The sequence below is a fragment of the Lampetra fluviatilis genome, chromosome 43 (genome assembly GCF_964198595.1).
Source record: "Lampetra fluviatilis chromosome 43, kcLamFluv1.1, whole genome shotgun sequence".
In the NCBI taxonomy this organism is placed as follows: domain Eukaryota; kingdom Metazoa; phylum Chordata; class Hyperoartia; order Petromyzontiformes; family Petromyzontidae; genus Lampetra; species Lampetra fluviatilis.
This window is the reverse complement of record NC_136317.1, coordinates 1026390-1043833: the sequence shown is the minus strand read 5'-3', so window position 1 is coordinate 1043833 and position 17444 is coordinate 1026390. Positions and strand designations below refer to the sequence as shown.

The window sequence follows — 17444 nt, the reverse complement described above, 5'->3', positions numbered from 1 at the left end:
CGGTACTGTTGGTGCTTTCTTGGTAGCTGGTTGGAATTCACCCTCACTGTCTGTACATGACTCACTCACCCAATCTTTCTCAGTCACTACCAAAAACAGAGAGACACACAACACATGTACATGTTTAACACCATACACATGACTCAATTACCTGTATACGGACACAATCACACCCACAACATGCAGGTACCACGAGGATGAGTAATATGTGTATGCATTATAGACCCTGCATGTGGCCAAGTAGCGCTGTGACAGACACACACAACAGCAGGAAAGCTGGGAGTCCATATCATACATGAGGGTCAGCTGGGCACATCATCCCTCCAGGTCAATAAAATAGATACCACTTCATCATGATTTTGTGCAAAGTTAAACCACCAATGCCCCCTTCCCCCCCTCCCTCCCACCCATTATGTCAAATAACCGCAAATAGTTCAGGGCCCCCCAATGGTATTGGGAACCAACCCGTGCATGTTTAAACACGGAGACATTTCATATTAACGTGATTCGGTCTTTAAAAAAAGGCAAGTAATGTTTCACTGGAGGCAGACTGGGAATTTACAATCACTATTAGTATGATTGTTTAACAGCAAGTCAATAGTGCAACGCGCCTGGAAAAAAACCAAGCGGCGTCCAATGTGCACGGCGCGGAGCCGCGAGAGAAACACGACACCCGACTGACGGAAAATCTGCGCTCGGGAAAGCTTCGCTACGCGTGCAAAACCGTAAAACGGATTTTCACGCCAGTCTCCTCGCCGCAAGGGAACTCGACCGGATTACGACCCTGACGGCTGCCAACGGCGGGCTTAGCCACGGCACAAAATTCAATAGCGGCAGTAAAAACTTGTGTTTGGTGTAAAAAAAAATACATATATAAAATGAAAAAAGGACAGGAATTCATCACCATCATGCTGGGAAACGTATCAGAGACGTGTGTGTGCAGTCATGGACAAACACAGATATACACGCCGTAAAAATGTGTAATATATTTCACATGTATCGAATGCTCGTTGAGGAAGGCAATGAAACGGGTGTAGGTGTGGAATGGAGCGGAGGGTGTTTTTTTTTACATATTTAATTAAATAAATGGCTAGCGGCCCCATGAAATGATAAAGCACAGTGATGGCACAGTGCACTTCAAATGGACTTGGCGCTGTTAAGCCCAAGAGAGTTTCACTTCTTGGCCCAATTGAGTTTGTGCTGCATGATAAAAAAAAATGTATATATATATGGCTCAATAAACGTCAGCCTGATATTGATATTTTTGAGAACTCTTTTTATTTCTCCGTGGAACTTTAAGCCCCGTGTGGGTCATAGAAGGAATCAAGGCGAAAGTGCTTAGCCATAGGAAACTGTGTTTAGAAGTAATTTTTTACTCCAGGGGTTACGAGTATTGTGGCGAACATCACTGACAAAATGCTGCCGGTTGTCCCAGTTGTTGTGGTGTTTATTATCATAATAAATATAGTTTAGCACGTCAATTTAGTTCTAATGAAATGCAATCTCCGTTCAGCGATGTCCAACAGACGCCAATGACAGAGACTGCCGCTACCCTGTTTTCTTTCGATTTAATAGGAAAAATATGAAGCTAAATTAAACACATATTATAAGAGTGATGCCAACACAGCAGCAGGCTCCTCTTGGCAGGAGAAGAAGGCAATGATATTGCATTAAGTAGCTTCGTATTTTACACTTATCTCTATTGATGCCAGTGGGAGACAAATACACACCATGCTGCCTTTGTGTGTGAATGAACGCATAACTATGTAATAAGAATAAAGCGACTGCTTTGGTAGCTGTTTACCACCAACATTAAAACATTATTTTAACAGGAACATATATATGAAAGGTATATCAGGCTAATATTTCTGGTAATAGCTCTTATTAAAAAACGCACACATCGATGCAAATGTCCAAAACATCCCCTGCCTATATTTTCTATAATCTGCAACGCTAAAGCATACATATTATATTCGATATCTATAACAAGACGCCGACTTGCACACCTGTACATACATGTTCATGGGTGTGCGAGGCCATGTTTTTATGGCACAGTGGTTGGTAGACTGCGCTACAACTCCGGTGACGGGTTCAACTCCCAGCCACACATAACATCAGTGACATCAGAACAGCTCCTGGGCCGCGGCCTTGAAAGAGCACCTGGTGTGCTATGTAAAGATCCGCAACGGGGAGACAAACTCGGTCGGGCTCTACGGGAGCCATTTGTCTTTAATTATACACATGATTGTGAGTGGTGGCACGCTTGTAATCCAACGACTTGAGAGTTAGGGCAGGTGGACGCCAGTTGGAGCCGTGATGCATATCGAGACGGACTAAAAGGTTTCTAATCAATCCGTCTGGAGTTTGAGTGTTCGTGACGAACGTGTACTTTCTTAGTCATGAGACTAGATGAGCATTCCCTGCGTGAATAAATAAAAATGGTGGCAAACCATGCGCATGTGTACCTGCCACCAGCAATGACTATGAGGATCCATCACCACATGGCAACTTTGCCAGTTGTTGCTACCACAGTGGCATTTAGCGTGCGTCTGAAAATCCAGCACACGCTGGAGCAATAACGCATAGAACGTGGGGGCAGAGAAAAAAATTCTAAATATCTTGGATGGCAATAAATGAATTCCAAATATGCATAATGCTGGCGACTCCGTGGACAAAACACAATGTGAGAGCCAAGGTTCTGTGCAGGATTAGTGACATTATACCATGGTCACGGCTGCCTCATCGCTTCTGAACATTTCTAAAGCGAACTTTTAAGAACTTAACTTTTTTATTCAACGTGGAATCTGTACCGTTGGCCAGGTATGACTATACTGAAACGAAACTCAATAATAACCCAGATGCTTTTATTTAAAATAAACTGTGAATGTTTCACTGCAGCCAAATTTATATTGTGGTTAACATTGTGTGATAGCTATGGCTTGCGTAATGGAAAGTCAATTGTGCAGGAGCATTGTGAGCTCAAATAAGCCGATTCTAAAAAGCAAATACCAAGCATGCTGTTTACTGATTGGTGGAAAACATGAAACATTTACTGCACTTTACTGTGAAGAATAAAATTACTTGCATTATCATGTTTTATGTTTCAATTACAGGTTTTCACAATTGAGTATTATAGAATGGATAATTAAACCGTTCATATTTAATAACCTACATATTATAAAACTTTGTTTACTTGCACTATAATTGTATTGTATTTCAAAGCATACAATTATCTTGTGGTGTGTATCAATACACAAAATTAACTAAAAAAAACTTCATTAATAAGAGTAATGAGTTTAAAAAAAATTTTTATTATTGCTACACATTATATTCGCTTAGTACAGAAGGCACACGGTGCCTTCTTCGCAGATGAGCTTCAATCAGCCCAAGCGTGCTTATTAACAACCCGGGTACATTATTGTGAGATGTTTACAGAGTGATTTTTATATATGTGCACTGCACATTACTTTCTCGGAGGGTCTAGCATGGGGATGTTTTGGCCAACACCAATGACACTGATATGCTCTTAGCTATGGGAGGTAACCAGAGAACCCAGCGGGAACCCCTGCAGAACAGGGGGAGAAACAAACTCCATGTAAAACAGTGCCAGGAGTCGAACTCAGGTGCTTCTTGCTGCGAGGCCCAAGTGTTACCACTATACCGCCACCCTGCTGCCCATATAAATCTAATGACCGCGTGACATTGCTGACAACACACCAGGTATCAAGAATCCTCCAAGAATCTACAGGCGATTACAGAGTAATGTACGTAGTAGTATGCATATGCCTGCTTGCCATGATTTGGTGCGAAGCTTTACAGATCGGAGCGTACGCACAGGAGCTGGGAATTTCCCACTCTTCCGTCCGTGAGCTTACCCATCGATCCCTCGTCATCCAAGAAGGTCTTGGATTTGAGAACACGACGCCGTTTCCTTCGCGCACCTGACTTGTTGGCCTCCTGCTGGCAAAAACAGAAACTCACGATATCTCTCACATGTCTGTATGCTGCGCGACCGAGACCTTCCAGGGCCACGCAAGAGGCGCCGGTGTTGTTTTTCCACCAAGAGACCAAGAGCCGTGCAGCCGACGTCAACCGCAAAGAAGCAGTCGAGGCGCGCGAAGATTGACGTGGGCAAGGCTGCGTTCGGGTTGTGTACTGACCGACATCGCAACGAAACTGTGAGGCCCCCAGACAGATTCAGATACATCGCAATGAGGCCAGAGTAGCAGCAGTTCGGTTCTGCCTAGGTGCAGCAAAAGGTGTGGGTCACATGCTGGCTCGGCTCAAGACGTTCGATTGGAAGACGGGGAGACTGCCCACCCTCGCAGCCACTAGTCGCCACATCACCAAACGAGAAAATCACCCGCAATGTGCCCTTATCTCGTCAATGTCGGAAGTTACGTAGGTTTTAAGCTGAATAATGCTTTGATAGGTAACCACAATGCACAACCGGTTGTTATAGGCTGCAGGACTATGTCGTGGAAAGCAGATGACAAGGCAGCAAATGCCATAGACACACTGTACTTCTTTTGCTGTGCTCCCGACATTCATTAATCTGCTCTGATCAGCGAGGTGAAGTGTGGCCAGATAACCCACGCGACCTGCATGGTGTACGGAGGGGGCCTCGTCCAGCAATGGATTGGAAAGGGCTGCAAATGTATAAAGAAGCGTGATGTACGGGGCAATGGTAAAATGGCCCCTGAAGCAGAACAGAGCAGACTGAAACATTTTCACATCCAAAATATCTTAAAACTTCAAGAGCATGTGTGTAAATAGCACCGGAACAGGGAAAAAATTGAAAGTAAAAACTTTGCTGAGTTTGCCCTCTCAGCCAGAACCCAAACAGCAAAGTTAAACATTGTCCCTGCTCCAATGAGAACAGCGCTCATCTCCGTTGACAGTCCTGAGTCAGTGGTGAAAAAAAAATGCATATGGTAGGGCCCAGCCTCCCCCCATAGTACAACCATAGAGTGCTACTTATTTTACTGGCCAGAGAGGGATGATGGACTGAGCAGACCCTCCCCCCAACAGAGCTTTGAACTCACAACCCTTCCATCTGCGAATCATGCCCTATATGACAACACAACCCGGTCGGACAGACGCACACAAAAAAAGAAGAATCCCGTCCAATCGCAGCATGGAAACGTAATCGACTGTCCCGTGTGCCACGTGTTAAAAGGAGGACCCGAAGAAAAGGACGCGACGTGGGGCTGCCTTTAATTGCTGGGAAACGGACGGGCGAACTTATCAGCGCTAACGAGCCTCTGCCCAGACACCGCATAACGAGCACTTTTAATTGCGTCAAACAAAAGCAGGGCTGAGACGGCACGGCGCCTCGGCCGTGTGTCGACAACAGTGCCGCCACCTCACTTCAAACAGCGCGTCTGCACGAACCGTGGCACCCCCCCGCCTCTTTATTTAGTGCAGGCGCCCCTGCACTCATCAAGTTTAACACGGCACAATCAGGGGTGGCGGCTTCGCGCGCTTGCAGGCGCAACACAATCGCCACGCAGAGCGCTTTTGTTTTCCCGAGCAAAGCCGGAGGGCAAGCGAACTCCCCCAATTAAGGTCGTCAATTGACTTGAGGAGGAGGAGTCCCGGTACATTAAAGGCAATAATGTTTAATAGACTTCCCAACAACCCCAGACTGCGACCGGTCACTACACAGAGCTTGTCAGAAGCACTTTATGGAGGTGTTTGTACTCTCGAGTAGTTTCATACTAGAGGAATTTTTAGACTTAACTTAAATTTGATGTTGTTTTGAAAGACTAATCAGCTCATCATTTGTCCAGATCTATAAAGAAAATAAAGATGTACTTTGTGCGGACATCAAATCTCATTCCCATGTCTCTCCACATAAAAAAAATTAAAGTGTTTTTACCCATCCCATTGGCCGCATGGCCTTCTGGGAGTGCATATATCTTAAGCAGCATGGCTTAATAAAATAAAACTCAGGACCAGTTTCAACATGCAGTGCCTCATCGGTAGAAAGGCTGACTTATACCAATGCTTGTGAATTACCAGATATTTACAAAGACCATTTGCGATCGATTTTTGCCCTAGTTCTTTGCAAAACTATACAATACACAACACATTTGATGCATTACACGTTGTTGTGGAGAATATAAGTAATAAGTAACCATATAAGTAACAATTTAAATGAGTGACGAATTAAAAGGTGGCTACTAATTTATTATTTTTCTGTTACTTATATTGTGAGACTTTATGATAATTGCGCGAAGCTGACAGTGAATGTCATATCAAGATGATCTCCTTTTAAAAATAAATTAATATACTGTCATGTGAATTACAGGCAAAACCAAGACGGGTAATATGTTTTTTAAAACGACGGAAGCTGAAGGTTAAGGTAAAGTTTCATTTAAATGTTATATAAATAGCATTTTGCCATGAACTTACTAGCGATAACTGTGACAATGACAATAGATGTTGTTAATGTACATGTTTTCAAATATTGTGCAGCTGCATTTAAGCACTTTTTGAACACAAATTGCTTACGATGGTGACATCATAGCTAATTCAGCCTTGTAAACAATTTCACTTTCAACGATGGGAACTGACACTTTCAGGAAAAAGGCCTCACCTCTGTTTTTTCAGAACCGATCTTGTCTTGTTGATGCTCAGTCACTTCAGGCAAAGGCGGAGTTCCAATGGTTGGCGGGGAAGGGGCTGAAAGAGAGAGAGTAAAACAGAATCGTTATACTGGAGGAATCCAATGAGCTATAGTATGGTTGTCTACGTATGGTGCAAAAGAAGTTTAACAACATACATACAAAAAAAAGCTCTTTTTCACAGATATCCAGTAGGAACGGGTCAAAAAGTTACAAAAACACGACAAGAATGCAAAGTATAGGAAAGGAAAGCCAACCACAAAAAAATATGTTTTTTATTTCACCAAATTAAGCTCACTTAGCAATTTCTAGCTTCTTTTTCAGAAGCGACCTGACCACAAATGATGTGTAAACAAAGTGGCTCATGATGTGGAAATTTATAGCAGCCAATGAATCTAAATAATCTAAACGCATGTTTCTAAATGTGGAGGAAAAAACGGGAGGACTCGGAGAAAAAATCCACGTAAACCAGAGGAAGAACGTGAAAACTCCAAAATATACAGACGTAAGGATCGGGATCAAACCCACGACGACCTCCTGCATACCAGGCGAGGAAGATGACATCTCGCCACCGTTAAACAAATACGTGTTGAAGGAGAGACATTTTTACCCACATGCAAGTTGGGCAAGCGCTTGTAATTTTAAGCAGCTGCTGTCAAATGCACCGAGGGAATCAATATCAAGTACCAATGGCACCACCTCGAGGCTTAAATGGGTCACAGCAGTCCCAAAAAACATTTTCCAAAACCCTTTAGCAAATAATGTTTGTATCGTGCACAAACACGCTACGCAGAATAACAACTCCTGCCACTTAAGGTCATGCTTCACAAGGTCCAGAAAGGAGGATAAGTGATATAACCTCATCCGCTATTTACAAACTAAATCTGCAGGTGGAAAACACCACTTATTTATTCATTTGCATTCTTTAGGGAAGGCTTAGACATTGAATATGTACATTATTGCTTATAAAATGGAAATGTTTGCACTCCGGATGGCTGGTGGAACGAACTCACAGGGGCGAGGCGATCGAGCATCGTCATACCTTCCTGCTCTTCATCTTTATCGTCGTCGTCGTCGCTGCTGCTGCTGTCTGACACAGGCTGTCGGATTCTCTTGCGCTTTTTGGCCTCTGGCGATGCGCCCCTCTTCTTGCCGTCACGTACAGCCGCCCTCTTCCCAGCATTCCCAGTTCCCTTCTTGCCGGCATGCTTTGACTCCACGGCCACCACCACCTTCTTTTCTTCCTCGTCTTCGCTGTCCGACACCTTTGGCCGTTTGACTCTCCCACTGAGAACCAAACAACATTTGCGCACCGCTGAATCAACATTGGCTTTTTAACCACACCGAGCCAACTACATGCAGAGCTATTGGAGCAACATCTGTAAGTTGACCTTTTGTGTCTAACTGTGTTTTGGTAACAAAAGACATTGCCATGTCCTTACACGGAACATGCAATGGTTTCACTGAGGCATGAAAAATACACACTCATCTCACAAAATCCTACAAACGCACTTGCTAATGTACGTTTCAAACAATCAAATAGTTTGAACGATCGTTTGGACCACAATTAAAAAATGCACCTGCTGTTTCCACGTGTGTCATCAACCTTCGCCTGTTTTGCCTCCGTTGAAACACATGTCTTAACCTCAGTCTTGATTTCTTCCTTTGGTTTAGCTTTCGCTGCAAGATAAACAAGAAGGGGTTATCACTTACAATCCGGCCGCATGGCACTGCGGTTAGAGGACTTGACTCATCGGAAGGTACAACCCTTCGTTGTCGATATAATAGCACGTTGTGGGAAGTCAAGGAATGTCATCCTATGATTATACCGGCTCAGGGATGCCAACAGAGATGAGTTCCCCTCCCCCAATGCCAATGTGAGCAGGAAGCCACTTTGACGCCATCTTCTGAATTATTTACGAGCGAACGAGTAGGACTGTTCATGTCTGGAAGGCGCCTGGAACATTTCTTCCCGGGGGGGGGGTCACCTTCAGGTGAGCTTACCTGCCGACGCAAATATGCTGACCTTCACCGGAGCTTTACCAGAGGCTGCTGCAGGCTTCTGAAATTACACACAAACAGACCAAGGTGAGTATCAGATCGCTAAAGACTGCGATCAGTGTAGGGTGTAGCGAGCGTCATGGCTTATTAATGAACACCAACTCGGATAGTGCTCTGGGTTGCACAATTTCTTGCCGTCTATCCCTACACACAGTTGCAGAAATAAAACTGTCGCTCACACGTGTAAATTGAGGATCTGAATATAAATCTGTAGAAATTACGTCTTAAGGAACGTAATTATGCCCCGAGCTTCAAATGTTTTACATATTGATCATTCAAATAGCAAATGACTTAAAGACACACAGTATGCCTCCGAGTAAAAAAGCTGATATGTTATAGTTCAAACTCAGTCCTTTAATAATAATGCTGGGCTTACAGTATTATGAAGGGATTTTCCATTAAAAACGGCCACATTTTTAAAATAAATATGAGGTTTTTTTTGGGTTAGATTATGGATATTGGCCACGAAAGCCTACGTGTTTTTTTTTTATTTAACTCACAGTTGCTAAACACAAGCTCAGAAGCTCAAAAAACCAAGCGGTAACCAACAAACAGCACTATTGAAGTCGTAATAGATCAAACTTACACGTCTCTAATTGAGAAGGGTTTGTAAAAGCTTGGGAAAATAGATGACGATGGGAGACAATTCCAAAGTTGAGCAGAGCAAGAAAAGGGTGACCTGTATAGTCTGGTGGGTGAATAAAGTGTGTATCAGGGTCAATGTGGTAGACAAAGTCCTTAACATGGCTGGAGGAATCCATCGGTGATGTTCAAGAGAAGACTAGCGGTGGTAGTAACGGCAGAAGATGAATAAGGCTGTGATTAGCTGGCATCGAGTGAGTGACTGGAGTTAATCGGTGGGTGCTGGGTCATCCATAATTCTGATCGTCAAGCAACAGTAAGGTAGGAACTGGGTGTTCTACCCCAAATATGACATTATTCCAACTTTGGATACATCTGTGCTTTGCATCGTTGAAGTCAGAATTTTTCACAGTTAAAGGAGACTTAGGAATGGAACAGAAACCCAAACTTGGGATGCCTCCTTAGCCAGATTAATGATGCATTACTCATATGAAATGTGGTAATGGGAATATTTGATCATCCCTTATTTTACAATCATAAAACTAACTACCGACGCTAAGACGTAATTAACAATTCATAAAACCCATTATTACTCGTGATACAAGCATACAATCGCACGTGTAAGAATCAATAATTCATACATGTTATAGGAAACGCAAACCCTGCAGCCACGAGAGATTCTGCATGTACAATGGTAACAAATAGACGCTTGAATCAAATTGTAAATGTTAATCACAACAATTCATGAAATCTCTAAACGTGGCACATTAGTTACATGTCTACCAAACAACTTATTAGACTCATAAAAAAATATATATTGCAAATATATTTTAAATGACGAATCACCTCCTTGACCGGCTCTGGGGCAGGAGATTCCTTCTTGACTTTGACTTCCTTGCTGCCACCCCCCTTCCCAGCAAACATTCCCATGATGCCCTTGGGTGGAGCAGCACGCGGGGCAGCTTTAGGGGCGCATTGACCGTTGGTGGAAGCAGGGGGTGCGGCCGGGGCAGCTAGGGGGCCGTCGAGAGGGTCAGCCGGCTCCTGGGTGGAGGTCGCCTGAGATCGCAGGGCCTGCATCTCCTCCGTGCTCCGTGCGACACCCCGCGAGTACTGAATGCTGCTAAACCTATATGGCAGTAGCCAGAGACAAAAACAATGCGAAGACTTCTTCAGTTCTGGAAAAATCGCCTGCTGAAACTGGTTGTAAATTACCAGCGAAACGTCGTACTCAAATTGTAATGTTGTGGGTTTCCGCTCCAACACTCCGGTGTGCTAAAGTAGTAACTAATTGCCACGATTTGTTTACAAAACCACCCTTACTAATTGGCTGTTTCAGGTGGTGGTGGGTTAACGACACATTTAAATTTACACGATCTAACCAAAAAAAACCTTTAGTATATGTAGCGACGTCGCTGCACGTCGCTGTGTGTGGCCAACCAGGGAGAGGCACGCCATGCAGCACATTGCCACCACGGACACCGCTGAAGGGGGATGCAGTACCAGCCCTCGCAGGGCTCGGGCAGCACTGTCCGACAGTCAAGGATGGCACCCTGCTCTACGTGCAGGGTGCTGGCGAGAGTGCCGGCCTCGGAACGAGTTTGCAAGAGGCCATGGCACTCTGGTTGACCCCGGAAGACACGTGACCGGAGGTGTCTACCCGGGGACCCCCAAAGGGGGGGGGGGGGGGCTGGGGGGACCACGTGTCCAGTGAAGAACCTCCTCGAGAGTTCGCGAAGGCGGCTGTGCGGCAGTGGTGTGTGGCACCCCGCTCACACCTGCTGGACTGGTGCATGTTGTCGCGGATGATGTCATAGTCGGCCATGTAGAGCACGCCGCTGTCGAGCAGGCGGGCTCGCTGCACGCTGTACACGTGCACGCTCGCGAGCAGGGAGAGCTGGGCCTTGGCGCCTGCACAAAGTACAAACGGTGGCACTGAGTCTCGCACGGACACCACACCCAGCCCTGTGTGCTGGGCAGCTTTTATGAACGATTTACACTCGGGTTTAAAAGATTAAAAACTGTCATCATTATACATGTTTCAGTTTCCTTTCAGTTTCATTTATTAGGTATAACCCTGTGAGCCATGCGGCTCTGGACTCGGGTGTAACCGCAACAAACAAAAACATGAACAAGAAACATCTTAAAGTGACTGCACGCAACAGAAAAATCCAGGAAAAAACAGCAGTCTTCCAGAAAAAAACACTATTTCAACACTGTGTGCAAAAATCCCAGTGAGATGCAAGTCCAACAATAACAACCATAAGATAATTTATATTAACGTTATCAGGCTAACTCTGTACTACAACAAACAAACATGGCTAAACCAAAACGTTTTCAAAATCACCAAAATAACGCTATAAAAACAATGTAATAGTGATCATAGGAACTGTGATTCAAAGTTAACAATAAACGATATACATAACATGTACGACCAAACTTTGCAGCCATAGCTGGCTGCATGAGTCACTCCATAACAGCAAGAGTATCAGTAGCAGTATCAACACTTTCAATGCTCCTTTAAACATCCGCACACTATAATCAAAACTCAAGATCATACTTCGCAGCGGTCATCCGGAGCGATACATTTGATTTCAGGCCATTCTGATTAGCAGTGGCAGCTGGGGGTGTTCAACTCCTCTAGAGCAGTTCTGAGTGAAGATCTCACAGGTAGTGATCCAAGTTGCAGTTTATTGGCGATAGCATTCCAGACCCTGGGGGCATCAATAGAAAAGGCCCTTCCTCCAGTATTTGTACGGCAATAGGGAATGTGAAGCTGGTAAATGAGCGAAGACGTTAGGTCACATTTGTTCTTCGAAACGGTGAGGAGATCCAGCCGGTAGTCTGCTGATTTTTTTGTAAGTACATGTATGTAAACCATACAGAATACACATCAGACGGATATATCTACTGCTGGATAAAGGCCTCCCAGTCATCACCAACCCTCGCGTTCCTGCACATGAGCTGATCTCATCGCTCCATATCCACGGCGGTCGTTCTTTTGGGCACATCACCTCCTTTGGCTGCCATTCCATCACCACTCTCAACAATGCGCAATCATTCCATCTAGCGACGTGTCCTACCAATGCCCAAGTACTTTCGTGGGTATGTCTCTAATTTCCATGCTGGAAATTACACTGACAGAGAGAAAGATGAGCACGTGCATTAATGGGCTCTTACCCGGTTATAAATAGTCCTCTGTCTTTTCAAAGATGACCGCAGTGGAGGTAGAATCATATCAGATAATTATGTACAGCTATAGATTGTACCATCACAGCACCACGAGTAAGTAACAACATAGGGAGGACTTCATGGAGCAGCAAACAATGACCGATTGCTCATGACTGGAAATCCAAAAGCAAATATTCTTTACATGTAACATTCCCATTAATTGACTAAAACGCAAATATGTTTAATCTGTATATAAGATGCTTTAGCTATTTCAGGCTACACTCATACAATGGTAGTATTACCATGACGATGTAATATAAACTTACTCTGGTGATCGCATGGGTAGCTTACATGATTAAACACTTTGACAGGCAAACGACTAAAAATCACAAAAAAAATTCGTGAATTTTGATTCGAAGAAAATGCATGTGATGAGAAGCTCACTTTCCAGCTCTTCTTCTCTCACCACAGATACTTTGTGACACTGGATTTTAAGACAAAAACACAAAAACATACAAATAATATCCATCATTAATAAGGTACGTATTATATAACTCAAATTACATGAAGTTATATTATTTGGAAGAATGCATCCAAACTCTGAAAGTGTTGTGTTGGACTATCCTCATCTTTGTTGGTGATACAGACCCAGCTGTGGAAATTCCGTATTCCTATGACAGACTACAAAGGCACAATTGATGATGATGAAGAAGCTGATCATGACTATAATGAAGTAGCTAATGATGATAATGAAGAAACTAATGATAACGTTAATCCTCGATTATGCTCCGGGGTATGATTACGATGATACAAATAATGATGACCAAGTTGAGTTAACTATTCCTGTACTCTACAAAGTGGGCAACCCTGGGGACTGCTTTGCATAAACTATGGTGCACATGCACACATTGTTACTGGCAGAGAAATGCATTATGGGACAAACACAAGGTGCGCGGCTCACGGGCAGCCCGTCCAGCGTGGAGACGCCCGACACAAGGTACGTGACGTGCAGCGCAACCTTGGGCTTCTCCTCTCTGGCGCGCCGCACAAACTCCCACAGCATTCTGTGAAGGCAGCCACAGAGCAGTCACACCGCTGGCTGCACGGATCAAGCATCTTTACTTGCATAATAGAGGTTTTTGGGTTAGGTCGCGTAAATATATAAATCTGTCGTTAAAACCTGCCACCACCTGACACAGCCAACTAGTAAAGTGTCACTAGTACAGCACACTGGTGTGTTGGAGAGCCAAGCCACAACATGTGCAATTTGAGTACGACGTTTGGCCAGTAATTACAACTAGCTTCATCAGGCGACAGCCAGATTTGCGGAGAAGTCGACCTGTTTCGTTCCTTATAGAGAGGCGTAGATGTGTTGACCACCCTTTTGCGCTCTTGCTCAATGTGGGGGGTGGGGGGATTACTGAGGCAAGGTACATTATCCATGCGCATCATGCGAGCCCTTTGAACTACTCCTTCCTGTCTATTGTGTTTATTTAACCGGCGGGAAGGACAAGTTCAAAGGCTCGCATAATGCACATGGATAATGTACGTTGCCTCAGTAATCCCCCCCCCCCGCCCCCCATTGTGCAAGAGCGCAGAAACGTGGTCAACACATCTATGCCTCTATATGAGGAGGTGGTGGGTTAACGACACATTTAGACTTCTCCACAAATCTGGCTGTCGCCTGATGAAGCAAATTCTAATTACTGGCGAAACGTCGTACTCAAATTGTAAATGTTGTGGCTTGGCTCTCCATCGCACCGGTGTGCTGTACTAGTGACAACCCTTACTAGTTGGCTGTGATGGTTGGTGGCGGGTTTTAACGACACATTTATATAATTACGCGATCTAACCCAAAAACTTCTATTATGGATGATATTGGTCGCGAAAGCCTACGTGTTAAACTGATCTTTACTTCCCTTCACCCGCTCAGTTAAGACTATAGACTATCTGGTCCCCGAACGGTGGCACACGGCCGGGTTTGGTGTCTCATGCAGATTTCACCGTGTGCTGTATAACGCCCAACCTGTAGCTGAACTACAATGTGGCCGGCAAAAGGCAGTCCAGCAACTGGATTGATGACTTCCCTTTATAGATGGGTGTTATATCCCTATTCATGCGTGTATTTTCTCCAATTACGATGGTTTTCTACCATGTGCAAAACATTCAAATAAAATAAACGACAAAAAGATCTAAATCGTTTACTCCACCAGCCTATGAGCCTCCGAACCAATGTGTTCCGGAAGTACTGCCGAGTATTCAGATGTTCAAGACACGTGTACCCCATGACCAATGTAAACCTATTCAGCTATAAAAGACACATTGAAAATAGTACTCAAATGGTATGGCCGAATAGCCCAATGCAATATCCACTCACCGAATGAATCATACCAATACTAGGTTTAACTTTCCTGAATTTTTTACTCAGATCGTCCCTTCACCAACCAGTACTGATATGACGTTATTTGAATTATCCAGGTGTGGTGCAACTCTATTGAATAGCCCCATATTGAGGTGACAGTAATGTGCAGTACCGTAAAACAATCTCAGTGGCAACGTAACCCAAGCATGTGGCTCTAGTTTTGATTGCAGATAACTCACTTTTTTGCAGTGTTCACATGCACCTGCAGAGTGTAGCTCAGCCATTTGTATGTGACCTGCGTGCAAAAGTAGGGGGTGGGGGGGAAATAACTTAAAAGCGAATTTCCATTCAGTTCGTTAGCTATTTCACATCTCAGCGCTCACTGCAATCATCCCAAATCATGTAAGCAGCACTGCTATGTACCTTGATAAACTGAAGACAGTTGGGTACGTACGGTGCGAAAGAAACACATGGAGACGTAAACCAATCGGCTTGATTGGAAACTTTAATAAAGAAAGCTGCAAAGTATGTCCATAAGATAAATGTACGTACGAGAAAAACAAGTCCTCAAGAACAGATTCACGAAAAATAATGTTATTTGTTGTATGCACACCTGTAGATATTTTATTTACCGATGAGGAAACCGAAAAACTTTGGCAAGCTGATATTTGTCACGAAAGCCGGCACTTGCCACATGGCAGCAATAACGATTATAAACTATTATAAGGCCACTCCTAATCATACGAGCAGTGTGGAGCGATGAGTGGCAGTCTCGATTTAAAGCTTTCGAAACTACAGGGATCAATATTCTTGGTTCTTAATGTTTTATTTTTATTATTTTATTATTTCCCTTCTACGTAACTTTACCGAAAGAACCAAGAGTATATATTTCACATCATTAACAGCCACGACGCATATAGCTTACACACTTGTTACACAACTGCAATGTTTTGTAACGGACCGTATGTACATTTGCATTACGCATTGTATAAACATTGACGCATTAAAACCAGTTTGATACCGATCTGAATAACAATGTAAGACGTCTGTGTGTCATGAGTATGCGAACAGCTACAGTATATGACTACCATTAATACTATTACAGTCCTGTTGACACGATTAACAAAGTTAACTGGTTAACGTGACTTTTCAGGTATCAACAAACTGCAATAAAACGCGTCCATAACGTTTTACTTAGGCACACAAAATGCAATCCAGTGCAAATGAACCTTTTTTTGTTTCCAAACCACAACGTCAAAGTAACAATGTTGTAATAATTTAACAGATTATGCACTAGCAGTAGGCCCCAGGCGCTAGGCAGCACAGGCGTGCGGCCTATTCGCTTAAAAGATTTATTTTCGTTTCCCTTTGATTTGTCAAACGGAGCGTCCACTCACGATTCTGCTCTCGTCGTCAATGAACTCGTCGATGTTGTCGATGTACATTTCATCGACTCCCGTAGCTGGTGGCATTGTTTACCTTTAATAGTTAAATTTTAAGCTTTCGCGCTCCAAATCTCAACGCCGATTTTTTTTTATTTCCCAAACGCGCTCGGCTGAGTTACGGAAGCCCGCACGCGCCGGCCTCATTGTAATTCACAGTTTATACAGGGAGGGCGTGCAGACCTATTGATTGTATTCCATACAACTGATACACATGATCCATGCGTTTGTTAAATTCAATTGCACAATGTGATCGTGGTTAATGCATAGCACAGGGTGGTCCATGTGTCTTGTGACCCGCCCCCCCCCCCCCAATGAATTGGCCCCGTAAGTATTTCCTTTGCATATGCATTTTTTTATTTTAAAAAAACTTCCGAAAATATATTAAGTTTTAGAAAAATGTAATGGGGGCCACAAGACATCCGGACCACCCCTGTACATGAAGGCAAAGGCGCAGCCCTGCAACGGCTCGCTCACGCCACGACTGGCGAAAGAGCCTCCACTAGAGGCAGCTCGAGAGAGTATTTTGGCCTACTCTTTCACGCTGGCCAAAACGTCTTGGAATAGACGTCTCTACAACAGCTTAACAATTACTTCATTTCCCTTATAAAGGCACAACATCCGCAGGCTGGCCATTGCCGATGGGTGAAGATGACGGAGCGTCCACGCGTGGGTGCACAGTATGATGACACCACCAATGCGTTTGCTGCATTCTCTTCTGCTGCCCACCCCCGCAAGTGCCGGACTGAGCGAGTGCAGGCCCTGTAGCATGTTATAAAGAGGCCCCAAATAAATAAATAAAAAACACGTAAATATTAAAAACATACATTTTTAACTTGCATAGTAAAGTAATTGTATTTTTTCATTTGCTATACAACCAGGTAATATGACATCGCTAACCTTAAACACCCAGTCGTTCATAAAAGCCGAAGGCGGTATAGTACTATAGTAATAGAGCAAGCGCAGAATCACTGAACCGGAGTTGACAGCTTGAAAGCGTTTAGCGCGGGGCCCTTGAAAGTAGCATGTGTATGTCTCGTAGCTACATGTGTAGCTACATGTGTAGGTCTCGTAGCTACATGTGTAGCTACATGTGTGCTACGAGGATCACGTGGCACTGGCCCGCAGCCTGTATCACTGCGGGGATGCGCACATCGTGACCCAACGCCGTTCAAACGCGATCCAGAACTCTTCATT

General features: G+C 44.1%; 1 protein-coding gene across 4 annotated transcripts in view; it reads right to left on the bottom strand.

Moving 5' to 3' along the window:
• Positions 1-17444, bottom strand: part of POLD3 (DNA polymerase delta 3, accessory subunit) — a 40627-nt gene that overhangs the window by 3175 nt on the left and 20008 nt on the right. The window contains exons 2-13 of one of the 4 annotated variants that reach the window (XM_078876068.1): positions 16203-16340; positions 15045-15100; positions 13405-13507; positions 12888-12927; positions 11051-11183; positions 10119-10401; positions 8634-8691; positions 8210-8309; positions 7672-7916; positions 6602-6687; positions 3876-3960; positions 1-86 (exon numbers count right to left, since the gene is read on the bottom strand). In XM_078876068.1, coding sequence (XP_078732194.1) covers positions 1-86; positions 3876-3960; positions 6602-6687; positions 7672-7916; positions 8210-8309; positions 8634-8691; positions 10119-10401; positions 11051-11183; positions 12888-12927; positions 13405-13507; positions 15045-15100; positions 16203-16277 — 1350 coding nt within the window. In that variant the 5' untranslated portion in view covers positions 16278-16340. Of the gene's footprint in view, positions 87-3875; positions 3961-6601; positions 6688-7671; positions 7917-8209; positions 8310-8633; positions 8692-10118; positions 10402-11050; positions 11184-12887; positions 12928-13404; positions 13508-15044; positions 15101-16202; positions 16371-17444 lie in introns of those variants that run through there. The other 3 variants (XM_078876067.1, XM_078876065.1, XM_078876066.1) reach the window with 3 other exon arrangements.